At 59.5% G+C, this 25,203-nt stretch overlaps 3 protein-coding genes across 14 annotated transcripts; 2 read left to right on the top strand and 1 right to left on the bottom strand.

Annotated features, from left to right (window-relative positions):
• Nucleotides 1-974: 974 nt before the first annotated feature.
• Nucleotides 975-5,043, bottom strand: MRPL55 (mitochondrial ribosomal protein L55). Of its 4 annotated transcripts, none has more exons than XM_027096380.1 (4): nucleotides 4,932-5,043; nucleotides 4,014-4,091; nucleotides 1,609-1,813; nucleotides 975-1,205 (listed from the first exon to the last, which is right to left on the bottom strand). In XM_027096380.1, exons 2-4 carry the CDS (start codon nucleotides 4,037-4,039, stop codon nucleotides 1,056-1,058), a joined length of 381 nt encoding a protein of 126 aa, XP_026952181.1. In that variant the 5' UTR covers nucleotides 4,040-4,091; nucleotides 4,932-5,043; the 3' UTR covers nucleotides 975-1,055. The 4 variants fall into 4 exon arrangements, with proteins under 4 accessions (XP_026952181.1, XP_026952182.1, XP_026952184.1 ...); XM_027096381.1 differs by having other exon boundaries at nucleotides 4,014-4,094; XM_027096383.1 differs by lacking the exon at nucleotides 4,932-5,043 and adding an exon at nucleotides 4,422-4,440.
• An 85-nt stretch (nucleotides 5,044-5,128) lies between these two features.
• GUK1 (guanylate kinase 1) lies at nucleotides 5,129-14,278 on the top strand. Of its 7 annotated transcripts, none has more exons than XM_027096368.1 (9): nucleotides 5,129-5,239; nucleotides 5,703-5,855; nucleotides 11,406-11,519; nucleotides 11,769-11,810; nucleotides 11,923-12,019; nucleotides 13,256-13,394; nucleotides 13,469-13,553; nucleotides 13,708-13,823; nucleotides 13,964-14,278. In XM_027096368.1, exons 2-9 carry the CDS (start codon nucleotides 5,789-5,791, stop codon nucleotides 13,997-13,999), a joined length of 696 nt encoding a protein of 231 aa, XP_026952169.1. In that variant the 5' UTR covers nucleotides 5,129-5,239; nucleotides 5,703-5,788; the 3' UTR covers nucleotides 14,000-14,278. The 7 variants fall into 7 exon arrangements, with proteins under 7 accessions (XP_026952169.1, XP_026952172.1, XP_026952171.1 ...); XM_027096371.1 differs by having other exon boundaries at nucleotides 13,738-13,823; XM_027096370.1 differs by lacking the exon at nucleotides 5,703-5,855 and having other exon boundaries at nucleotides 5,134-5,239.
• Nucleotides 14,279-14,404: 126 nt separating this feature from the next.
• GJC2 (gap junction protein gamma 2) lies at nucleotides 14,405-24,915 on the top strand. 3 transcript variants are annotated; one of them, XM_027096366.1, is made up of 3 exons: nucleotides 14,405-15,461; nucleotides 21,961-22,053; nucleotides 22,228-24,915. In XM_027096366.1, exons 1-3 carry the CDS (start codon nucleotides 15,330-15,332, stop codon nucleotides 23,260-23,262), a joined length of 1,260 nt encoding a protein of 419 aa, XP_026952167.1. In that variant the 5' UTR covers nucleotides 14,405-15,329; the 3' UTR covers nucleotides 23,263-24,915. The 3 variants fall into 3 exon arrangements, with proteins under 3 accessions (XP_026952167.1, XP_026952165.1, XP_026952166.1); XM_027096364.1 differs by having other exon boundaries at nucleotides 21,961-24,276; XM_027096365.1 differs by having other exon boundaries at nucleotides 15,382-15,461; nucleotides 21,935-24,276.
• Nucleotides 24,916-25,203: the final 288 nt, after the last annotated feature.

A 25,203-nucleotide genomic window follows, 5' to 3' on the forward strand; every position in this document is an offset into this window, starting at 1 on the left:
TTCCTCTGAACCTGCTTTCTCGGGGAATCCCTTACTTGCCTGACGGCTGCCGGGGGCATCCTTGAGCAAGCCAGGTTGGCAGGGCCTGGAGTGGACAGCTGCTGTGGGGGCCGGGGGGTGGTGCAGTGCAGTGGATGTCCCCGTGCAGCTGTACAGTGCTGGTGTGGTGAGTGGACCAGAAGGGGTTGGCCTTCTGATCTAGAGATAAGGTACAGGGTTCATCTCCCACAGGCTGCTGGCTCCTGCCTCCCAGGTCATGAACAGAATGCCGTCCCCACCATCTACTATATGACAGTGCTCTACAACTGGCCCTCAGGTTTATGAAAAGGAGCCTGACAACCAAGGACCTAACGAGAAGCAGCCTCAGGCCTGGGCCGGGTCAGCTGCCTTAAAAAGGCTGGGAATTGCTCCCTTGGGTTTTGCAGGAAGGCTGCCAGGGTAAAATCAACCCCTGGAGCAGAAAGGCAGCAGTCAACTGGAAGGCCTAGCAGATTGTAGCTACAATGCACTGCAGACCTCAGTGGCATTAACAAAGAGGAGCGGCCAGTCCCTTTGGCCCCTTTGATGGGGAGCACCTTCCCACTGCGTGCTGGGTAGGGCTGAGGGAGCCCTGGTGAGGGGTAGGGCAGGCCAGCTGTAGGCTAGGTGCAGATGTCCTTGGATCCCAGACACCCTGCTCCTCCCACCTACTCTTGGTGGCCACTGTGCTCCCCCAGGAGAGTCCCTGGTGCCCTGAGGCTGAAGGCAGCGCTAGAACCAAGGGGGCTCCAGGACCCAGAGAGGCAGGTACAGCAGTGGCCAGGCTTCCCTGCAGTAGGAAGAGCACCCATGACCTCGGTACTGTTGAAGGATCACATGCCCTTTGGACCTCATCCTAAAACCACAACTGATCTGATTCTAAGCCCTCCATTCAGCTCAGTTGTAGAGACCCTCAGGCTAGGGCACATGAAAAGGAAAGACAAGATGGACACAGCTTCGTGAACACATGATTTAAAGACACATGCCCCTCCCTGCTCCATAGCATCCCCCTCGGTCAGAGCAGCTTCCAGGCACCATCACTTTTTGGTCCAAAACTGCTTGTACTGCTCCACATCGAAGTCGTCACCGAGCTCTGGCTCCTCCTCCTTCTCTTTGACCTGGGCCTCTCGTTTCCGGAACCGTGCACGCCTCTCCTCTGGGGACAGAGAGTCCAGGTCCACGGGCATCTGCGGGGAGGAAGGGATGTGTACATGGCTCAGGTGGAGGGTACCAGGATGTTCTCCAGGGTCTCCACTTCACCTTGTTATCATCTACCACACAGTTTAGGTCTTATGTGTTCTGTTGGGTTTTCTCTCCCTTTGAAGCTTTTATTTTTTAAAAAACTTTTTCTGCTTGTTTTCTCAAGACGTGATAGTTTTTTGAATACACACCTCACTATTGCTTTCTCATCTTGATGTGTGGAGTGAGCTCCAGGTCACCCTCCTCCCTCTCCTCAAACAATTCTGACCCATGACTCGCCTTCCCTCCCCAGTCCAGTGATGGTGGGTTCTGACCCCATGAACCCCTAGAGGAGCAGTTTCTACAGGCTAAGACCTGCACCCCAGGGGAGTGTTGGGGAAGGAAGCTTACTGTGAGTATCTGTCGGGGCTCCCGGTAGCGGATGTGGATGGTGGAACCATCCTGCTTGACCAGGAGCACAGGGTAGAGGCGTGCGTAGGTCTGCCGGTGCACTCGAGTGAGTGAGGCTCTGTTGCAATCAGCCCGCTGGGAGGACATATACAGTTGGCGGCGGCTCTCAAGGGCAGCCCCTGTCACCACACGCTGCCAGAGCAGGCTGCAGACACACACGTGCTGGTCAGCGGTTGGTGCCAGGACCAGAGTGGCCACGCAGCCCAGCTCCTATGGGGGCACACAGCAACCCGCACCAGGGCAGGATGTGGTCAGAGTAGCTCCACCCCACATCCAGAAAGAGGCTGCAGGGGTGAGCCCACAAGGCTCTCAGATGGGTGAGGACAGAGTCCACAGCCAGGACCCTGGTGGGTGTCTCTGGTGAGGCCTGGCCCCATAGCTAGGGTGCTGGACTACAACATTGAGTGGGAAGCTGACTTCCAGGCGACTGCAAACCTGGTGCTTGGACTGACCATTTGAGTCCATCCCACGCCCTCTCCCCATTCACACATTGAAGCCCTAACCCCCCGTGAGATGGTGTCAGGAGGTGGGACCTTTGGGTGGTGATTTGGATTAGATGAGGTCGTGAGGGTAGGGTCCCCCCAGTAGGATTGGTGCCCTTATAAGAGGAAGAGACCAGAGAGCTAACTCTCTCCTCCATATGAGGACACTGCAAGAAGGCAGCCATCTCTGAACCAGGAAGAGAGACTTCACCAGAACCCTGCTGGCACCCTAATCTCAGACTTCCAGCTTTCTTAAGCTGCCTGGTCTGTGGTGTTCTGCTAGGTCAGCCCAAGCAGACCGAGACAACTGGTCCACTTGGCTTCTGAGTGTGGTGGGCGCTCAGCCCTCCCGCACACAGCAGAGCACATGCTTCAAGGTGACAGGAAAGGGCTAGGTACTCTTCATGCCCCACTCTACCCAGCCACGTGACCCCACATTTGTCTCACCCACTCGGGACCTCGATTTCCCTGTCCCAGCCTTTCCCTGTGACACCCCGTCCCAAAGTCCCTTCCAGGCTGGCTTTCATGCAAACTTGAATTCAGAGCCCCAGGCTGTGCCTCAGTCCATCCGTTTCCTCCCTCACAGGTTTGAGGAAGAATGCATTCAAACAAGTACCAGAATTTCCTGGAATTGTCGGGTACTCTGGAAGTGACCTTCTTCTCCTGGCATTCTTTTGAACACTCACGGTGGACAGGCATCCTGCACACTCACCATGTGCCTTTTCCCAAACCCCTCACTGCATGGGCAGTCACATCAATGCAGACCTTCCCAACAGCCTCCCACCTGGTCCCCATTTCAATTCCAGTTAAGTTCCCCTGCTTTGTGGGTAGTGATTCTAAAAACCTGATATTCACATCACTTCAGTAGCTCCCACCAGACTTTCAGGACTTCTCTCTCCACAAAGCAGCCAGCATGAGCACATGGGCCACGCACAGCCACAGTATGGCAGCCTCTGCTTTGGCTGTGGTTCCCACCACCCCCTGCACTCCCCAGCTGACACCTCAGGCTGAGGGCCCATCTCCTCCACTAGCCTGATGGCCTGGGGCAAGAATTGCATCTTATTTGCTATCAAGTCCCAGACCCTCCCTAGCTAAGTGCTCGTAAATTTTGGCAAAATGAATCCAGTCCCTGCCTCCAGAAGTGCAAGACTGGAGAAAGGAGGTGGTGGGCAAACTCCAGCACCAGAGGAACCTGCAGTCAGTTGGGCAGGGCCTGTACCTAAGCAGCACCAGGGAGCCCAGGGCACAGCCGCTCCGGAGAACCTGGGGTTGGTGACTCAGGAGGCTTCTGGAAGGGGCTGGAGTCAACCCTTGAGGGGAAAGAGTGGATGTTTTCCCACCAAACAGCAGTTGCAGTTCCAACATGAACCTTCTCCAGCAATGAGGGCCCTCCCGGGAACGCTGCAGCCCGAGTCCCTTCTCCATCTTCATACTAACCCACAGCTTCAGGTGCCACATCCCTCTCCCTAGATTCCACAGAAACAATTCAAAACCTGCATTCATTTTCTCCTCCATCAATACTTCTCACCTGGGGGAGACCAGGGAGTGAGAGGAACACGCAGACGGGGAGGCAGTTCTGGTGGTAAGAGAAGGAAGGCCATGATCTTCTCCATGGCTGGCCCGCAGGCTCTGAATAGGACAGTGACCACCATCACATCTGTTTGGTGCCAGGTACTCACAAGTCACTTCCATTCCTCCTTCAACACTTAAGGTGTCCACACATACGTACTTGTATGTATTCTCCAGATAAACACACTGGCTCTGGAGGTTTTCCTGAGGCAGCAGACCCTAAGGCTCTTAAGCTGGCATTCTTTGGGTGGCCCCATTACAGCAGTCCCGAGAGGCCTGGAAGTCCATGCTTACCCAAGCAGTCTGCCCTTGGCCACCATTCCTCCTGCAGCACGTGAAAGCCCAGGGTCAGTCACTGGCCCAGTGTGTGACCTGCTAGGCAAAGAAATGAGAGATCTTTTTAAAAGGCAGGCTTTTCCACCTAACTGATTCTCACCAAATCCCAGCCAGGAACAAATTGGTCTCCGAGACATTACCAGGTCAGTGCCAGTCTTGCCCAGTAACCTCTCAGGCTTCCAGCCCTGACCTGGCATTAGAATCACCTGTGGAACGTTTTTGACCCGGAGATGCCCCAGTCCTACTCCCCAAAACTCTGACTTAGTACGTCTGCAGCAGGGCCCGGGACCTTTCTGGTGGGTTGCTGAGTCAGGGGAGCCACTCTGAGGATGGAATGCAACGTAAACGGCGAAGACTAGCTCATATCTTGTTTTCCAAGGTCATTGCATTCTCACAAAATCCAGCGAGGTAAAGATTACAAAAGGGCAGCCGCGGCTTACTAAACCTTGAGTCCCAGGGAAACTGAGGTTTCCGCGGTGACAAACCAGTTGTTTCAAATGTCAAAGACCTGATGTATCAGACATTCAGACCCCAGGAAAAGAGCCCTCCCGGCCGAGATGAGAAGGTTTGCCTCGCCATCCCCAGTCAGGGCAGGGCATCTGCAGGCTTCCTTCCGCCTTAGGACGTGACTCAGCAGGACAACGAAATGCTATAAACCTCCCAAGCGATACCCGCCCATTCTCTCGCCCTCGAGGGCGGCCTGCGGCGGGGCCCGGACCCTCCCTTGGGGGAAGCCCTCCAAAACCCGCGCGACGCGGCGCCTTTCCGGCATCAACTTGCCACCCTCACCGCCTCCGGAGCGGCCTCGAGGACCAGCGGCCAGGCCGCCACTGGCCAATCGGGCGCCGGACTGGCCAGAGCCCAATCCACAATCACTGTAAACGCGGCTTTCAGTTCTCCTGCGGCACCGCCACAACGTCATCCGGCGGGCGCAGCGTCGTGCTGCGCTGACGTACAGCCTTGAAAGGCGGGGCGAGGCCGCCGCAGCTCTGACCAGCTTACCCGCTGGCTGAGGCGGGTCGGGCGCCGCGCGGAAGTGTTTCTCTGAGGGGCGGAGAGAGGCCGGGCCGGCGCGGCGCTACTCTGTGACGTACGTCCCCGCGGGCGGTGGCGGCGGCCCTTCATGCTGCGGCGCCCGCTGGCCGGGCTGGCGGCGGCCGCCCTGGGCCGGGTCCCCTCGGACGGTGAGTGGCGGCCCCTCGCGTGGGGGCGGAGGTCCGGGCGTGCGCAGGCCCACGGGAGGGCCTTCCTGGGGAGTCCGGTCCCGGGCTCGCGTGTCGCTGTCTGAATCCGCGGAGGAGAGACGGGGACCGCCGCTGCTTGCGTGCGAGGGGTCGCCAGAGCCCGTGCTGAGCGCCGGTGTCGTGGACCTGCCTGAGGGACTCGTGGGGCTGTGCTCGTGAATTCTGTCATCCCGCCAGGCACCGAAATTGCCCTCGGCGGTCCTCAGTGGTTTCCAGAGTTCCGTCTCGGAGCGAGCAAAGCAGGGTAGACAAGGAGAGGGTAGTGTGTCTTCTCATGGAGTTTGCAAATTCAGGGAGGCTTTCCTTCGCTTTGAAGTTGTATCCCGTGTGTCTGTGTTTTAGAATTGCTTTTGGTAGTTACTATTTTACTTAGAGAAATTAAAAGGTGGTTCCCCTGTGTCAGTCCTCAATATGTAGGAGGAAATTCTCCTGGCACGGGAAGCTCCAAACAGCTTGTAAAACCCCTGCAGCTTGAGGACTTCATGCTGGATGCCATTGTGGACCCTGCAGGATGCGTGGGGGCAGAGAGGGGAGCAGCCTGACACCCCTCTCCAAGGTGGGCCACACAGCAGAGCCAAAAACCCTTCGAGATCAGGGTTTTGAAAGACCTTAGGTTGCCCCTGGTATGGCAGAGTCGCAGAAGTCCCGATTAGCTCACCCGGCCTGTAGATGTATGTAGTCTACCCCGAGCTCAAGAGGAGCAGCACAGATAACAGTTGTGAAACCCTCCCGGTGGTCCAGCTTTGGTGCTATGTTTGGTTCCCAAATACTGCCAACGCAGGGGCGTCCTAGGTGGGCAGAGCTGACTGCTCCAAGGACTCCCAGCCAGGAGGGCCCCTGGGACTGCTACAGGTTCCTGGCCAGCCCCACAGCCCAGCGCTGCTGGACATTGCAGATATGGGTACTCCACGCAGGAGCAGGTGGTTGGTGGCAGGCCTTCCTGACTCGTGGGCATGGTAGCTGGGGTTCAGCTTCCCTCAGGACAAGACACCCCAAGTCTAGGTTGCTGGAGCTGCCCATCTGCTGATTTTAGACATTGTTTTGGGAGCAGTGAGAGGGAGTGAGTCTCCACCCAGATGTTGGTTTGAGGAGGAGCAGTGAGGGGTGCCACCTCCCATGTTATCAATGTCTTTTGATAAGGGTGGAGGAGGTGGAAGCTCAGGTGATGATTGGCCAGTGTGGGATGAGGCCCACGGGGACAGGAGGAGGGAGGCCAAGATGTGCTTCTCATGGTCAGCCTTGCACGAGTCCCCTGTGAGTGCCCCTTGGCAGCATGCCTGGCCAAATGTGGACTTTTCTGTCATTCTTTCACTTCCCAGACCATGACTTGTGAGGGACCCAGGAAAACCTTCACCTTCGCCACCAGGACGGATGTGGGGTGGGTGTGGCTTCCTGTCTTATCATTGATAAGCTGAATTTCCTGCCACGTGAGCCCCCACTCTGCCCTTTCCTTGTAAGAATTCCACACACTTGCCTGCACACACCAGGCCAGCTTGTGATCTGGGTTGGTGCCACACCAGTGATAGGTGTAGTTTGCTTGGGCTTTCCTTTAGACTCTGAGAACACGTTGATCCAGCCCTTGACCTTGGTCTGGAACTGGTAGGATCAGCAGTTTATTTGAGGAGCACATTCTGCAAGTTCTGAAGTTGTACATTTTTCTTCAGCCACACCCAAACTTTTTTTTTTTAAACACTTGAACTGTTGATCTCCATCGTTTGCGTCACATTTAGCATAGCCCAAGAAACGCGTGCAGAGGATTTGAGGAAGAGCAAGAAGGAAGGTATTATGATGTGGTTGGGGGTGGAAGGAAGTGACCCCAGTCCTCAAGGAGAAAAGGGGAAGCACAGAGGGTGAGCTGTTGGGGCACTGGTATGGAGGCAGGTGCTCTTCAGTCGGGCTCTGACCCCTGGCTGAACCTGTGTACCAGGCCTCTGTTCCCCCTGGGTCCGTCTCTGATCCTGTGCGTGCTGGGCCTTGATTTCCCCTGGTCCCTGGCTGAGCCTGCATGTTCCAGGCCTTGGTTTTCCCTGGTCCCTGGCTGACCCTGGGTGTGCTTGACCTTTGTTCCCCTCTCTGTGAGAGTGAACGCTGCCCCAACCAGAAGGGCTTGGGCTTTTTCTTGCTCCATGATTTGTATGTCCTGGACCCTTTCCCTTTCATGCTCCCTCTGCCTTCCCTTAGGGCTAGAACTGAGGATCTCATGTGGGACTGAATCCCGGTTCTTCTCCTTGATGGAAAGAGATCCAGATGCAGCTGTGTAGTGCCATGACAGGCCTGAGTCCTCCATAGTGTGGCTTCTTGCCAACACTTTTGAAGGACAGGCTTCCTCTCAGGGAAGGCATGGGCTCACCCCACTGCCGGGAGAGGAGGTGAGAAGAAAATCGCTGGCTGCGTTGTGGCTCTCCCACTTCAAGTCAGGTTCTTGAAGGTTAAGTGGTTTCTTAAGGTCATTGGGCCAGGACATGTCCCACACACGGAGCACCTGAGGCCAAGGCCAGTGTAGTCCTCCTGTCCCACACAGCCTTTTTGGGGGATAGGGCATGACCAGCTATCCTAACCCAGATCAACTCATGTCTTGTGGCTTGTGTTTCGCAAGAGGGCTGATGGGGTTTGACTTTCTCTTCTGTGTATCCTCAGAGGGTTGCACCTTGTCTTAGTGTCTCATGGAGGAGTGGGGAGGGAAGTGGAGTGGTGGCCATGCCCAGCCCTTGGGACAGGGCGGGAAGGCAGGTGGAAGCAAGAAGGAGAGCAGGAAATGCTTCTGGAGGCAAGCCTTCCAGGGCTGCCTGAGGAGCTCCTCGTGAGGGGTTCCAGTAGAGAGCATTCCAGAATGCACAGGCTTGCACCAGCGACTCCTACAGAAATTGCATCCCTGATCCTTATTGCTGTCCTTGTGAAATTTCCAGTTTCTTGCCAGGAAGCTGGGGTTCAGAATTGTGGAATAGTCAAGGAGTAGAGGATACAGAGCATTCCTAACTGCCAATCAGTTCTACCAGCTGCTGGGGCCAAAATCAGGCTCAGGGGTATCTGGCACATTTGATCACTGGGACTGAGAGGCCCTGAGGTCTGTCCCACACTGAGTGTGCTCCTGTCAAAGGTGGCTTTAGTGAGCACTCTATCACCACGATCACTGGGTGGAGCCCAGTACCCAGCGACTCCCCAAGTGCCTTCTGCAGGGCTAGTCCACTCCAATGTGGTCACTGTGGCTCGGGCCCTTGTGCTAAGAGGAGGTGACCTCAGGGAGGAGCCCCACGAGAGGAAGGGCTCTGGATCCCACCCACCTCAAGGCAGTGGTGCTAGGTGGGTGCCCCCTCCCCTTGTCATCAGTAGTGTAACCTTTGAAGGAGGGCACGATGGATGGCCAGCACTGGGAAGGCCTGGGGCCTGGACTTGAGGGGCAGGTTGGGGCTCAGGAGGATACCCTGTGAGGAGTGGGCTGGCAGGGTAGGGTGATGATTTGGACCCAGGCAGGGAGTGAACTTTGCAGCCATCAGCCAATCCCCATGCGTGCATACATACCTGCTGCTTACTGCCAGTGGTTGTTGGGCTGGGGATGGGAGGTCTCAGTGGGATGCAGGTGCCGTGCCCATGCCCCCAGGGTTCACAACATGGGGTAGAAAGCCAGATAGAAGCCAGGTAAGATGATGAGTAAGACTTGTGCACAGCATGCTCCTTGAGGGTTTCAGGCGCTGGGACTTCCACGTGTAGTGTTTGGTCCTGATTGAAGACATGTCTTCCCTATGCAGGTTTGCAGTGTCCAGATGTTAGAGCTTATGACCACAACATCTGGCCATGATTGCAGGCATGGGGAACAGGGCAGGAACTGCCAGGGAAACATGTTAGGGGCCTGTGTGCTGGCCTGGAGGCACAGGGCAGGTCAAGACCATGTAGCCTCTGGGTGTTGCTGGCAGGTTTACCGTTGAGGGCTGTGGGACGTGAGGGCGGGGCACCTGTTCAAGTTGGCAAAGGAGCATAGTGTTCCTGAGGGGCTTCTTCATAGATAAGCAGGATGGGTCTTCCCCTCCCTGGAGGTGGATACCCCAAGTTGGATCCAGAAGGCACCAGCTGCATCCACTGAGTTGAGGGTTTGTTGCTGTGAGCAAGGCCCAGGTAGGCTTTCTGGTCCATCTCTTGTGAGCATTGCCATGTGTCCACTTGATGTTGCCCCCGCCCTGGAGAAACTCACATTCCTGTGGCGCCTACATGCTGCCGGGTCCTGGGAAGACCTACACTGCTGAACAACCACAGCCCTCCTGCTTGCAAGGTGGGGAGGCAGTGTGTGTGCGGCAGTGACTCGGCCCAGTCCAGAGGCCAGGCAGTGTGGTGGCAGACCCCAGCCTCCATTGCCTTTCTCTTGCCAGGGCTCCTCTAGGAGCAGCAACCTTACTCAGGGACTGACTGGCCCCCAATATCTCCTCTGTCCTCCTATGCCCCTCCACCCCAACGTAGCTCTCTCCACAACCGTGGTCACTCACTGTCAAGTCAGGACAGACCCAGGGGGGTGGACTGGGTTGCCCACAGGACATTCATTCTGCAAAGGAAGGAACTTTGTGAAGGCCAACAGTGAGCCAGAGATGAGACCTTCCCATGCACCAGTCCTTAGGGTAGGGCGGGGGCTGCGGTCTATTGGGCAGCAACAGCAGTGGGCTTAGAGTCGGACACACACACATGTGGGCATTTGTATGGTGGCACTGTGTCTGGGTGGGAAAGTCAAGACACCAGAAAGGAATTGGGAGTCCAGTGGGACCGTTGCTAGATAAAAACGGTGTACTGTTGTCATAGGAAACTTGGAAGAGACAAGGGAACTAAGAACGGGTCACTTAGAAGTGACAGGTAATTGATGAGCTCCTCTGGGTCCATTTCTTCTATCTCTCTTCAGCAGGGGAACGTATCTGTTTCCCGACTCCTTCTCCAGGGTGTTTGCATATGGCATGATGGTCCCAGAATAGCTAGCTATGCTTTAGCCAGATTACCCAGGTTCGCCTCATTGCGGATTAGGGAAGCAGTGACCACCTGGGGCCCTGCTGGAGAGCTGCCCTGGGCTAGATGACTGGGTGTCCCCAAGCAGAGTGGCCTGTCCCTCCTGGGCCTCATCGCTGGTCTGCTGGCCACTGACTGCTCCTCCACACCTTACCAGGCACCCCACAGACAGAGCCCTGCTGGTGTAGGCCAGCTCACCACACGCCCTCCCAGGGTCTCCCTCCAGAGCAACACATAGCCTCCCAGCCCCCTAGCTCAGTGCCTGCCTCAATTCCTGTCTTCTGAGGCTCCAGATGCACCTGACCTTCCTCAGCCCGTCTTGTTCATGTGGCTGGGTGGGCAAGTGCGCATCTCTAGGGTGAGGAGCAGCCTTTGCCCTCTGCTGAGCAGGTGGTGCTGGCTGCCCTGGGAGGGATTTAGTGCTTAGAGGGTGGGGAGCAGGCAAGGATTACCACTCTCCTCTCAGCTCATCCCGAGCAGCCCCAAGGTGAGCACGGAGGCTGCACCCCACGCAGAAGGTAGGTCCTGTATGAGGGGTGCTGGGGTGATCCGATGGGCACAGAGCAGGCTAAGCTGATGCTTCCAGAGCTCCCCCACTATTCCTGCCCTCGGCGTGTTCACCTGTGGCAGGTGTCTGAGCCCTGTGCTATGAGCTGGGAGGGTGGCACCCATTGCTCTCCTGCTGACTTCATGAGACCCAAGGATCAGAGAAGGGGAGTCAGGAAGCTGTGGTCGTTTGTGGTCAGCCCCTTGCTTTTCAGTGGAAGTTCCCAGAAGAGAGCTTGGGTTCCGCTGACCTTGACCAAGGGCACCTCTGGGGTGTGGTGCCAGGAGACACAGGAATTGGGACCCGGACATGCCCCTCCCAGGAGCTCCTTGATGGTGGGATAGGAGTGGACAGCTGGGGAGGCCACACATTTGTGGTCAGTGCATGTATTACCAGGTAGCACTCCCAAAGGGAGGCATAGCCAGGGTTTGAGCATGGCTCTGAGTGACTGCCCACAGCTCTGCCCAGTTTCTGGGGTGAATTCACTTGGGGCAGAGGTGGGGGCACTGCAGCCACCTCGCCCACTTCCATAGGGAGCAAGGCCCTGCTGATATTTGTCTCCCCCGTCCCCCGCTACAGGGATGTCAGGACCAAGGCCCGTTGTCCTGAGCGGACCCTCAGGGGCTGGGAAGAGCACCCTACTGAAGAGACTCCTGCAGGAACACAGCAGCATCTTCGGCTTCAGCGTGTCCCGTGAGGCCCCAGGGGAGGTGGGGGAGGGTCTCAAGGAAGCTGGGGGCGGGGACCCCTGCTGACATGCTCTGAAGCCCCCCACACTCCCACACGGTGGGGCGGAAGCCCCCACACTGCTGACCCTAACCTGGAGCCTCCTCTCCCACACCCCGAGATGGGCTGAGCCAGGCCCTGTGGGCAAGGCCCTGGGGATGGGATGCCTGGGGCTCCAGGTGTTGTCCCAAGTCAGTCACTGGTACTTGTTCCTAGACACCACAAGGGACCCGAGGCCAGGAGAGGAGAACGGCAAAGGTGAGCTTGGCCAGCCTCAGTGCTCCAGCACAGGAATGGAGCAGCCCTCCCTTTGTCAGAGTGATGCATGAGGCCTCAGTCTCCCTCCCCATCAGCTCCTCCTCCTTTGCAGATTACTACTTTGTGACCAGGGAGGTGATGCAGCGGGACATTGCTGCTGGAGACTTCATCGAGCATGCCGAGTTCTCAGGGAACTTGTATGGGACCAGGTGAGCCATGCTTGGGGCCCTCCCTTCCTCCAGTTCTCTCAGGAACCTAGAGTGGGCAGCCCAGGCAGGGGTATCTCTCTGTGGGCACTGAGCAGCGGGTATCCCCTTGACTGGGCCCCAGGTGGGGGGTTTCTTTCTATGGGCTGTCTGGGCAGTTGGGGCAAGGGACCCAGCCCCCCAGGGGTCAGGATGGAGCCACAGTCAGGGCTCTCTGGGCCACTCCCTCCTGGCCCAGCCCCACTTGTGTCTACCTGGCCAGGCTGCTGTGAGAACAGTGGGCCACACGAGGGCCTGGTATGCAATGAGGACTTGGAGGACCTGGGTCTCATAGGTCGGCAGGTTGCACTTTTCCCCACCACCACCTCCAGCCCCTGGGGTAGCCTGAGAGGGTCCCTGGCACAACAGCAGCTGCCCCTCCCAACAACCCACCAGAGCGGGGTCTTTGCTGGCTCCTCGTACCTGGCTTGCAAGGCCTGGAAGCAGTGCCTTGACACAGGCAGGCGTGCCTCTGTGCATAGCCTGTCCCTCAGCCACCTAGCTGGGTGAGGCAGGGACCCCACAGGACCCAGCATACTCTGCCCCAGGTGCAGATGGGAAGAGTGGTGGGCTGCCAAGTGGGGTCATTTGGCCACTGTTGGGACACTCAGTGCCTGCTGAGGAGCAGTGCCCCCAGTGGATGAGGAGCACATGGCACGTGGTGACCCTAGGGTGAGGGGCCAAGGCCTACAAAGGGTGGCCGGGGATGAGGAAGCCCAAGGGCGTGCCGTGTAGTTCTGTGGGGGCCATAGCCAGGGCATCCGTCTCCAAGCAGGGCCCCAGCATGCAGGATATGGGAGGGTGGTCGCCATCGCTAGCCTGAGGGCACGATCCAGGGGGTGATGCCAGAAACTTCTGGAGGCATGATTGGCGGGTGGGACTGATTGGGGTGATGGAGTGGTGTGGGGCCTGGGAGCAGGTGCCAGGAGAAGGAGAGGCCCTGGGCCAGGGTCTGAAGGCGCCCCTCCCTACTGCCACACCAGACCAGCAGAGGGCCCCCTTGTGCAAGGGTTGCTCAGGGAGTACTTCCAGAAAGAGGCAACAGACGCCACAGTTAGGGTGGGCCCCTGTGGGCACCCCCAGAGAGGCCCAGAGCAAGGGATGGGCAGTAGATGGTCCCACTGAGGCTCTTCGAGGCCGTGGGGTCTGCTAGGGCCTCAGGAGCCCACAGCTGAGCAACCCCCTCCTATCATCCCCCAGCAAAGCAGCTGTGCGGGCCGTGCAGGCCATGAACCGCATCTGCGTGCTGGATGTGGACCTGCAGGGCGTGCGCAACATCAAGAAGACCGACCTGCAGCCCGTCTACATCTTTGTGCAGCCACCCTCACTGGATGTCCTGGTGGGGGCTGAGGGAGGAGGGCGGGGGGGCAACCCTGGAGGCTCTGACCTTCTGACTTTCATACTTCATCTCAGGAGCAGCGGCTGCGGCAGCGGAACACAGAGACGGAGGAGAGCCTGGCTAAGCGTCTGGCTGCTGCCCGGGCTGACATGGAGAGCAGTGAGTGTGGGCACCTATCCCTCCGTGTCCCTGGACCCTCTCCAACCCCCACAGTAGAACAGTCCCACCCAGCAAGGGGCAGAGGAGGGCTGGAGCCATCACCCAGCACTGTGGTCCACGTGAAGGGTCCCCGGACCCCCTCCTCTGTCACCAGAGCCTCCACTGACCCTGCCCCCACCCTCAGGCGAGGAGCCCGGCCTGTTTGACCTGATCATCGTCAACGACAGTCTGGACAAGGCCTACTGGGCCCTGAAGGAGGCGCTCTCCGAGGTGGGCTGGGGGTGGAGGTGGGACCTCAGACCTCTGTCTGGCAAACGGGGAAAATAGGCTGGGACAGGTGATATGGCGGCCCCAGGCCCTGGGCGAGACCCTCTTCCTTTTCCCAGCCTCTCTTCCTTTCTCCCCGGCAGGAAATAAAGAAGGCTCAAGCAACTGGTCACTCCTGAGCAGGTCCACCGGCTATAACTCCTCAGGTGGGGCCTAGGGCCTGGCACCCACCCGCAGCGGGCCAGGATCTCCGGCGGTGGCTCTGCTCACCTCAGCTAGCACCCAGGGTTTGGGGTGCTGCCTATCTTCCCTCACTCCCCCACCGTGACTGGAGGAGTTTGCTCTCACCCCCTCTCCCCATGTCCATTTCTAGGCTTCCTCCCCACCCTACCCTATCAACCCCCCTCCCATGGAAGCTGGGCCAACATCCAAATAAAAAACTGCTGGGTTAGAGTGTCCTTGAGCCCTTGGATCATGGCCCTGGGTGGGTGGGGCCACGGTATACCACTCCAGACCCACCCCCCACCCCACCCTCCTCTTGGCAACCACGCCCTAACTGGCCAGCCCCTGGAGGTCCTTGGGCTCCATCCAAAAGTCCAGATGAACAGCGGAGGGCAGGCGGGAGCTGGGCCTGGACACTGGACGGTGGGCAGAGGGGCGCTGGGCAGCCCCTAGGCCTGGGGGCAAGTGAAATGGGACTGGGCTGCCTCCTGACCTACTGTACAGCCTGGGAGAGACTGGTTCCCTCTCTGGGACCCATCCAGCCCCAGGGACAATCAGGGATTCAGACCCCGAGCCTCAGGGGGAACAATGGAGCCCTTGAAGGCCCTCCCCCCACATTGTGCTTGGTGGTGAGAGGTGGCCCTGGGTCGGGTCGGGCCCTGGACTTAGCCGGGTGCACACCCTCAGGAGGGCTGGTGTCCAGCCGGCCAGCAGGTGGAAGGGCTCAGAAGGACTTGTTTCCTGGCCTGGAAAAGGTAGGGTACCACCAGGGGACCAGGTTTGGGGTGCCCTTTGGGGCTGAGCAGCACCCTGTTTACTCTGGGCCCAGGGTCTCAGGGGCCTGGACTCAACTCTCTTGGAACAGCCAACCCCAGGAGATAACGGGTGCTGAGCCTGGTCGGGTGGCCCTCCATTCTGGGGGTCTGTCCATCTCAGGCCCACTGCCCTCACAGGGCCATCAGTCTGGGTGGTGATTCAGCTGCAGTAAGACTCAAGGGTAGGAAGAGGTAGAGGCAGAAGTCTGCCCCTCCCCCTCCCCCAGAAGCTGCTCAGGCCAGCTGATGAGCAAGGGGGGAAGGGGGTGGGCCTCCGAGCAGCTGGGACCCCTCAGGCCATGTGGGACTGGCCAGCCCCTGCCAGCTAGGCAGCTGCAGTGTATCCAGAGGCTGATGCCTTGGGCTATTCAGCCCTGGGGGGAGGTTGGGGAGCCCCAACTCTTCCACATGGGCAGACAAGCTGTAGTTGGTACACCTGCCTGCTGTCCACACTGCTCCTGGTTTAGCCTTTATGTGGCCACGGGCACCTCCTAAACCCTTGTGGCCACCTGCTAGGTCTTGCGTCCTCAGATCTGGGTCCTGGAGGTTAGCAGAGCAGAACAGACTCCTGTTCTCCAGGAGCAGCACCCACTGCGCCACAGATGTGAGTTGTCTGGATGTGGATTGCGTGCAGGGTGGCTGGACATGAATGGGGAGCGGGACTGGGCTGGGGTCCCGACAAGGGGCAGCACGGCTGACGGGCGGCAGCTGGTCCTGTGGTATGCCCAGCTGTTGGAGGAGCAGGTGGACACAACAGGTGTTCAGGGCAGGAAGGGGGTATGCAGGGCAGAGAGAGTGGCACTGCCACACACTGAGGGGGCAGAGCCTGCAGTGGCTTTAACGCGGCGTTTTGGGCCGCATCAGGGTGGAGGGTTGAAGGAGGGGTTGAAAATGTGGGCACCCCATGGAGTCCGAGGGGCACAGTGTCCTGCCCTTGGCCAGCAATGCCTGGGGAGGTCCTTGAGGGGGCACCGAGCTTGGGCAGGGATCCTGGTTCAGCCTCACACCCTTGCTCCTCCTGACACCTCCCGCTGCCAAAGCCCAGGGTTCTATGGCCCAGGCCACCCTGTAGCAGCAGTTCCTGGCCTGGCTGCAGGAGCGGTACAGGCTACGCCACCATGACTCACTCCCTAGGCCTGTCCCCACCGCACCCTCCACTCCTGCAGGAGGCCCCTCGCTTCCCAGGTTCCAGGCTGGAGCAGAGAAGAGAGGGGGCCCCCTCGTTCCTCCACAGACCCAGAGTGCCATGTCCTAAGGTCACCATGGGACGTGGTTACCAGCCCAGCCACCTGCACCTCCAGAGGCCCTGGGAGGGAGGAGGGCCCTCCCACCTCAGGTTTACACCAACCCTCCCCAGAGCTTCCAGGCAGGGCTCCATTGCCTCAGACATTGAATCATCCCACTGGCATTTGCTGAGCGTTTGTGTGATTGGGGGCACTGAGCATGCGCAGTAGGGACACCTCACTCTTCTGGCTGTGGAGGGAGCTTCCCAGAGGAAGGCCATTGGAGCAGTACAAGGCAGAAGGCAGTGCGTGTGTGTGCCTGAGTGTGAGGATGAAGTGTGTGGGCGTGCAAATGCGTGTATAACTGTGTGGGTATGCAGTTGTTAGAGGGAGGGAGTCCAGACATGGTCAGCTCTGAGGTGGGCAGGAGCAGGTCAGGAAGTTCCCGAGGACCTCTGAGGATATGGGCTTTGTGCTGAGAGCCCCAGGCTCCCTGGGACCCAACCCAGTGGGGCCTGTGTCCCCACCTTGGGGTGCCTGCAGGAGGGGAGATGGGGGTAGGGGACTGGGAAGGGAACCTGGTCACTAGCTGGTGTCTACACTGTGGGAGGCTGTGGTGTGCACTGGAGTTGCTGGGGGCGGATGGATGTGGCAGAGGGTCCCCAGGCCTGGGGTCTGGGTTTTGGGCACCTGGGTTGGGGGCGGGTGCACACCTCTCAGTGGCCGGGGGTTCAGGCAGGACACAACTGGGGCATCCGGGACAGGGGCACAGGGAGGGAGGGACATGGAAGACAACCCACAGAACCACTACCAAACTGACAAGGGGGAGACCTCGTGGGCATCCTAAGGCCAGGCTGTGAGGGAGGCCACCATTGGGAGGCCTGGGGGCTAGTGGAGGTGGAGAGAAATCAGATTTCTTCAGGCATACAGCACTGGGGACTGAGCAAGGCAAGTGCTGCAGCCCCACTCTCTGAGTAAGAACTCTCCCCCACAGGGCACTTCAGTGGGTGGGTAGGCAAGCAGCAGGAGGGAGACCTTAGCCTGGGAGGTGGGTGGATTGCAGGAGCAGCCCCTGGTCCCTGATCTAAGGCCTCAAGTCTCCCAGGGCTGAGTCCGCCTTGGGCTACTTGTAGGTACTCATATGTAGAGGAGGGACCACCCAGTGCCAGGTACGTGCAGGAATCTGAGTCCTCAGGAAGGGAAAGAGGTTATCTGAGATGCCCAGATTCCCAGGGAAGGATTCCACCAGTCCTCTTGGTGAGCTGAGCACTCCACTCTGGGGGGGTGGGGGTGGGGCAGCCAGGCAGCCCCACCTCAGCCAGAGGAAGTCCACCCACCATGAGAGGGGGCACATGGGAGGAAGCTGGGCCAGGGATGGAAAGGAAATGGCTGGGCAGGCCCTGACCTCACTAGTACAGGAGGAGGCACTGGGCATCTCTGGTTCTCAGCCTTTGACCACCCCCCCCACCAGGCCAGGACCTTTGTTCAGACCCAGGGGTGAAAGGGGCTTGAAGTGGGGAGAGCCCAGCTGCCCACCCCTGCAGGAGCCACTCTATTGGTGCCAGAACCAGGTGTGCAGGGCCCAGCTCACCCCAGCACAAGTCATCCTGATGCCCACTGGAGCCCATGGTGCCTGCCTATCACTCTCCTCCCAATAGGGTGCCTCCTTGGGCAACTCTTGGTGAAGATGACCCCAGCCCCCTTCATGGGGATCCCCCATGTGTGCCCTGCACCCTGCCCAGTCACCCCTCCCTCCCCCGACCCCACACCCTTTAGTGAACACTCCCAGGCCTGCCCCCTCCCAGACCTGATACCCAGGTGCACCTGGGCCCCTTCTCCCCAAACCTCGTCCTGGATCCCACTTGAGTGGCCCCCATCCGCACTTGCTCTAATATGTAGCTTTGGATGAGATTCCCTCTGAACAAAGGTCCCAGCAAATGCCAGGGCCTTGTTCCCTGAGGGGCCAGCACCCCCTCACACACCCTCCTCTCCTGCTGGCCCAGCCCAGAGCCAAGCTCCCACTGGCTGCCTGCCATCAGCACTGGGCAGCCATGGGCCTGGCCTTTGCCTCCCACTGCCCCATCTCTGTGTTGGGGTCCTTCTTGCACCCCACAGCCCCAGGACAGGTCACAAGCAAAACTCCCAGCTCTGTGCTTGAAGCCTCCAGACATAGAGAAATACGTTCCAGATGGGGCAAGACAGGGAGAGGGAACTTGAAGTGATGGAGTAGGAAACCATTTTAAATAAGGTTTTTAATTTTACAACACATGTGATTTACAGAGAAGCTATAAAGAGACCAGGGAGAGTTCTCATTTGCCCCCAAACCCAGTTCGCAGTGATGTGCTTGTCACAACTGGTGCACCAATATTGCTACATTGCCATTAGCCAAAGATTCCTCACTTTTCCATGTGTCCTTTTGCTGTCCCAAGGTCCCCAGGGGGAGGGGTGACTGTCCTCGTGTCTCCTTGGTCCCTCTTGGGGGTGACTCCCTCAGACTTCACTAGTTACTGATGCCCTTGGCATTTTGAAGGTCAGGTCGTTTGTAAAAGCCCCTGCTGGAACTTGTGTCAATGTATCTCATGATCGCCTGGGGTGAGGGTTTGGGAAGAAGCCTCCGGGGCAGCAAGGTCTGTGCCCTCAACTTGGCTCCTCCCTGCAGGTGGGGACCTCGGCCACCTGCCTGAGGTGATGTCTGTCAGGTTGTACTCCTCCCTCCCTCCTTGCTGTGCTCTCTGGAAGAGCACCCTCCTTGAGGTCACAGTGACTACATGAATTATTCAGAATTCCCTTCTCCCCCATTTAGTTAGTTATTGTATCATTTGTATCAGTGGGGTCTCATACATTTTCTACCTTGGGCAACAATCTATAAACCAATCTATAATAGCAGGGTGGTGGGCTGGCCTTAGAGGCAATCGGGTGGAGAGACAGGACCAGGGGGCAGGGCTCAGCGTGGAGTGGGGTGGAGCGGGAGTGTGGGCGGGGAGTGGACGCTCCTGGGACTGCGGCGTAACAGAAGCCCCAGCAGTGGTGGTTTCCGCCTGTGTGGGAGCAGAATGCGGGTGCTGGTGCGTTGGGACCAGGTGCGCTTGGCATTTTACTGCAAAGTCGGGGGGAGTCTCAGGAGCACAGGTTGATGGGCTTCCTAAGGTGCTTGGCAGAAGCGAGGCAGGCCTAGGGAGCGGCAGGACCCGGTGGAGTCCGGTTCAGGGTTTTTGCTGATGAAGCTGAGGGGGTGCTGAGCGGAGAGCCGTCCAGGATAAGCCCATCTGAGAGGAAGACGCTTTGGAGGGAAATTTTTGGGTCTGGTCTTCTGGGGTTTGCTGTGCCTGCTGGCATCCGTGTGCCGATCCAGCAGCTGGCACCAGAAGTCTGGATTTGGGGGACCCCTGCGCATGGCACTGAGGGCCTGGGCTCCTCCAGGCCATAGCTGGTCAGCATCAGCCCCCTGACCATGGAATGACCCCACCGTGACTGCGTGTGTGACACAGGCCCTGCACACACATGTATACAGCACGCAGGCATGGGCCCTTGGGTCTGAAGAGCCAGAGCCTCTGCTCCACACCCAGAGGGTGCCTGAGCTCCCCCACTGGCACAAGGGGGAGGAAGAGAGGAGGTTTGCTCACCCTTCCTGCTGCCCAGGCTGTCCCCTTCTGCTGACAGCCTGCAGGGCCTGCACCCTCTTTCCTCCACACGACTTATCTCTGGGGGGGCTCTGAGTGCACCCAGGTCAGCCCCCCAGGGCAAAGTGCCATCCTTCACACCCCAGGGCAGGGTCCACCCAGTGCCATGCTAGAGCTGGTCTCAAGAACCCTGCCCTCACCCCCCACTCCCCGCCCCCGTGAGTGTCTCCTCGAGCTGGTCATGGGCCTGGTGGGCACATTTACACCACGGGAGTCAGCAAACACTACACCAAGGCTTTTCTACCGAGGGCCAGTTGTTAAATACCACACAGAAGGGGTCAGGACTGCCCTGGCACCCCCACCCTCCCTCCCATTTCTCCACTGGGCTCCATCTTGGAGGGGAGAGAAGTGGGGGATGCTCTGCCATCCCTTTTCTGGGTTCCTGCGTGGTGGGACTATAGGCCCCAGCCTCCTGGGATGTGGGACTGTCGAGGTCAGGGTTGGGGACAGGTCCTGGAGGAGAGCTGAAGTTAGAGCTGAGGAAACACAGCCAGCTGAGGACATCATAGACCCTCATGCTCATTCCTCCTTGAGGCAGAGGTATATCAAAGATGGCCCTGAAGGGCTGGGCATGTGCCAGTCTGTGTACCTGTAAATGTGTGTGCCTGTGCATGAGTGCATTGCACATGTGAGTGTGTGTATATATATGTATGCACATGTGTGTCTGAGTGAACGTATTTGCATGTGCACTTGTGAGTGTTTGCATGTGTGTGGCTATGAGGGGGCGCTGCACACAGATGTGAGGAAATAGGGTCACTTCCCCAGGAACCCCGGCTGCCCCCTCTTCCTGCCCCCACCTCCTGTCCCGGGAGAGGCCCCAGCTCCATAAAGAGGGCCCGGAGCCCTGAATGCCCCTGTTGTTCCATTCCACACCTGCCCACGCTGCCTCCCAGGCCTGTTCCAGAAGGAGGAGGCCAAAAGCATCAGGTACTCAAGGGTCTTCTGCCTCCAAACTACCCAGGAGCAGGTACTGGTGTGGAGGAGGGAGGGTGGGCATTAGGAGGCTGCAGCCCCCTCCCTAGAGGTGCAGGGGTACAGGGGTGTCTGGTCCTGCCCACTGAGCCCCTTCTAGGTACAGGCTCACTCAGGGGTAGCTGGTCTAGAAGGAGCACTGGTCTGGGACGTGGTAAGTGGCCACATGGCTGTCTCCGAGTGTCACAGGTGCCCGAGTGTGGTTGTGTGTGTGCCTTACGGTGTCTGTGGGCCTCGCTGCACATGGTGCCACCCTGAACAGACACCTGGGCTCACCCCCTCACCCCCCAGCCAGGATGTGCAGAGGATATGGGAGTGCTGGAACAAGAGGGAGGAGCAGCCTGGAGGGTAGGCCTCAGCCACTGGTACAGCTGGACCAGTGGCGGGGGTGGGGGGGCGCAAACAGCACGGCAGTGGTCTTCTGTGGAGACGGGGACCAGAGCCCCTGTCCAGGATGTGGAGGAAGGGGGGCCCACTGTTGGTGCGTCTGGAACTGATGGGGCTGGGGGCTACAGGGGCTGGAAGCTGACAGAGCCGTTGGGTCTGGGGATGGATGGGATTAGGGGGTGATGAGAAGGCTAGACTAGGAGGCTGGGGGCTGAGGGCCACTGGGTCTAGGGGCCTGGAGAACTGTGGGCTGATGGGGAATGGAGTGGCTGAGGAGCTGGGGGGCCAGGCAGGCTGCAGGCCCAGCCCTTGATGGGCCCCTGGCATGCTGGCAATAGGAATCCAGCAACCTGGGTGCTGCAAGGTGGGAGCAGGCATCTGAGGTGAGGCCCAGACTCTGAGCGAGGCTGGTCCGTTTTCTGGTTGACCTTACGAAGGCAGCTCACCCAGTGGACTCCCTGTGGCTCTCGGGGCCTGGGGTGAGGTCCCCAGAGGCTGGGTAAGGGACACAGCTTACACGGCACTGGGCTTTCCTAGAGAGCTGGGGGAGGGCAGGAGGGCTGGCCCTGCTCCAGGCCACAGGGACCTAGAGCCGGGTTTTGGGGGGAGCAAGGGTATGTGCTCAGCCAGAGAAGGAGACCCCTTGTCTGTCCTTGTAGGGTCTATCCTCTGGCTGCAGAGGCCCCGGCCTCTTGCTGATCCCTCCTAGGGCAGGGTCAGGACCCTAGGTGAGGGCGGCGCTCCTGGAGGGGCTCCAGGTGCCACTGTACACCCTCCCAACCCACCAGCCCTTGCCCCCATTACCCTCGCCCCAGGTTGAGCTCCTGCTCATGGCCTGCAGGTCCCATCCCCCGCCCCTATGACCAACATGAGCTGGAGCTTCCTGACGCGGCTGCTGGAGGAGATCCACAACCACTCCACGTTCGTGGGCAAGGTATGGCTCACGGTGCTCGTGGTCTTCCGCATCGTGCTCACGGCGGTGGGCGGTGAGTCCATCTACTCCGACGAGCAGACCAAGTTCACGTGCAACACGCGGCAGCCGGGCTGCGACAACGTCTGCTACGACGCCTTTGCACCCTTGTCCCATGTGCGCTTCTGGGTTTTCCAGATTGTGGTCATCTCCACGCCCTCCGTAATGTACCTGGGCTATGCTGTGCACCGCCTGGCCCGCGCCTCACAGGACGAGCGCCGTCGCGCTTCACGCCGCCGCCAAGGCCGCCTCGCGCCCCGTGCACCCCTGCCCCCACCGCCCCACCCGGGCTGGCCCGAGCCAACAGACCTGGGCGAAGAGGAGCCCATGCTGGGCCTGGGTGAAGAGGACGAGGATCCGGGCGCGGCCGAGGGCCTGGGCGAAGATGATGAGGCTGAGGACGTGGGTGCCGCCAAGGGTGCAGGAGGGGACCCAAAGGCGACCGGGGTCCCAGGCCCGGCAGGTCAGCATGACGGGCGGCGGCGCATCCAGCGCGAGGGGCTAATGCGCGTGTACGTTGCCCAGCTGGTGGCGCGGGCCGCCTTCGAGGTGGCCTTCCTGGTGGGCCAGTACCTGCTGTATGGTTTCGAGGTGCGGCCCTTCTTCGCGTGCAGCCGCCAGCCCTGCCCGCACGTGGTCGACTGCTTCGTGTCGAGACCCACTGAGAAGACGGTCTTCCTGCTGGTCATGTACGTGGTCAGCTGCCTCTGCCTGGTGCTCAACCTCTGTGAGATGGCGCACCTGGGCCTGGGCAGCGCGCAAGACGCTGTGCGCAGCCACCGCCCCCTGCCCCCCACCCCTGGCCCCATGCCTCGCCAGCAGCCCTGTGGTCTCCCCGCCGCGCCTTCGGGCCTGGCCTGCCCGCCAGACTACAGCCTGGTGGTGCGCGCGGCTGAGCGCGCACGCACCCACGATCAGGACCTGGCCAACCTGGCGCTGCAGGCGCTGCAGGACCGGCGGTCACTTGGGGACCTCGACAGCCCACCAGGCCCTGGCCTTCCAGCAACCGCCCGGGGGCCCCCGAGGGCCGGCGCCCCTGCCTCCGGGTCGGGCAGTGCCACGTCGGGGGGCACTGCCGGGGGCCAGGGCCGGCCAGGGGCCAAACCCAGGATGGGCTCTGAGAAGGGCAGTGCGAGCAGCAGCAGGGAGGGTAAGACCACCGTGTGGATCTGAGGCCTGCATTGGCTGCTGTTCCTCCTCCCTCCGCACCAGGGCCGAGGTGGAGGGCTCTGGAGGAAGTCTAGGGTCTGGACACCGCCTAAGGGGCAGAGCACAACCTACCCTCCTCCTCCCCCTCAGGTGGCTGCTCTCCCCCTCGAGAGGGGGCGGAGGGCACCAGCCTGCTCTGCATCACTGCCCCTCCCTGCCTGAGCCCCATCTTCACCCAGGATAGGGTGGGGAAGGTAGGCCTGGGAATCACGAATGGTCCCCAGCTCTGGTCCATAAGCCCTGATGGGTAGGTGGGACTGTGGCTGGGGCATTTCCACCCTCCCAGAGCCACCCAGCTGGCCACCTCAGGACAAGGCTGCCCTCCAGGAGAGAGCTCCACCCGCTCCTGCCCCGCTTTTCCCGGCAGTAGCCCATGTGCGACTGCCCAGGGATGCTTGGCCTGGGTCTTGGGGAGTACTGTGCTTGTCCACAGTACTCCCTGCCCAGCAAATGGGGCTCTTTTCCTAGCACCCACACTCTTCTAGCCCAGGTTCTGGTTCTTGCAGAGATGGAAGCAACGCCAGGTCTTCCTTGTACAGAAGGGAAAACAGAGACCACAGTGGGCAGAGGTCCCTGCGCCCAGCCCTGGTCTGTACCACCTCCTGCCTCACCCCCACTAGGCCCCAAGCATGAGCTGCCTCGAGTGCCAGGTGGACCTGCACCCTGCTTCCTGTTCCCTGCCCAGGCAGATCTGGGGCTCAGGCCCTGCATGGGCCCCAGGGTGGATGGGGCCATGCCCTCTCCAGCTCCTGTGCTGGCCTGGCGTGGCCCCTTCCTCTGGGACATACTTCAAGTTCTGAAAAGACATCGGTCCCCCTTACCACTCAGACCAACAGGATGGTGGTGAGGGGCTATGGCTTTGCCCATGCTAGGGGAAGGCGCTCTGAGGCTCCCACCACAGCCTCTTCCCTCCAGCCCCCTGTCCAATTCAGACACAGCCTCCAAAGGGAGTGAAATAAAACTAACTTTTGTTTACAACCACATGTGTATGTGTATGAATGTCCGCATAAATGTGTGTGTGTGTGCTTGTGTATGTATGTGGGAGTGTGGTGTGTGCACATATGTGTGAGTACACATATATGCGTGTGTGTACGTGTCCACCGCTGGCCTCTGGGGACACATGGCTCAGCTCTAGGATGGCTGGGAGAGGAAACCACTTTGCAGGGACCATCTGGGGAGCAAGGCCCAGGTTGAGCCCCTGCAGCTCCTTGGAGACACTCTGGTGCCTCTCTGTGCCAGGCAATAGGCTCTGCCCAGAGGGGAGGGATATGGCTGAATGAGAACAAAGAACAGCCGGGCCTGCACGTTTAGAGCCCAAGGTGGTAGCTCAAAGGACAGAGAGGCAGTCCTGTCTCAGGCCCCGGCATTATCCAGATGCTGGCCAAAGCCTGCAGTGGTAGCTTTTGGTAGGGAGCAAAGGCGAGCACAGTTGGGGAAACAGCTGCTGCCGTCAAGGAGCCACCTTGGTCTAGACTTCAGTGATCCTGCTGTCTACCAGCCTCCCTCAGGCCCAAGGCAGGCCCTGAGAACTTCTCCCAGATTGCAAATCCTCTCTGGGGTCCCAGGGCCAAGCCCCAAGCCTGGGTGGACCCCAACCCAGCCTGCCTCTGGTCAGATGCCAAATGCAGGCTGAGTCCCTTTCCTTTGTGGGGTTTGACTGGCTGATCCCGGGTTCCAGGTGACCCCACCCCCATGAAGTCCCAGATGTCAATGCTGGAAGCAGAGCCTCAGAAGGAAAGCCAGTCCACATCCAGAGCAGGGACTCACCACTCGCCTCTCCAAGAGAGGAAAGCCCATGGGACTGGCATCCCTGCATTTGGGGCTGTGCTGCTGGCAGTGTCGTCATGAGGAATACTGGGTTTCTGTGGTGGGGAACACGCTGTCTGTCCAGCCATGCCTGGCTCC

This window comes from Aethalodelphis obliquidens, unplaced genomic scaffold, assembly GCF_003676395.1.
Source record: "Aethalodelphis obliquidens isolate GAN/ISIS:26980383/991018 unplaced genomic scaffold, ASM367639v1 scaffold102, whole genome shotgun sequence".
In the NCBI taxonomy this organism is placed as follows: Eukaryota; Metazoa; Chordata; class Mammalia; order Artiodactyla; family Delphinidae; genus Aethalodelphis; species Aethalodelphis obliquidens.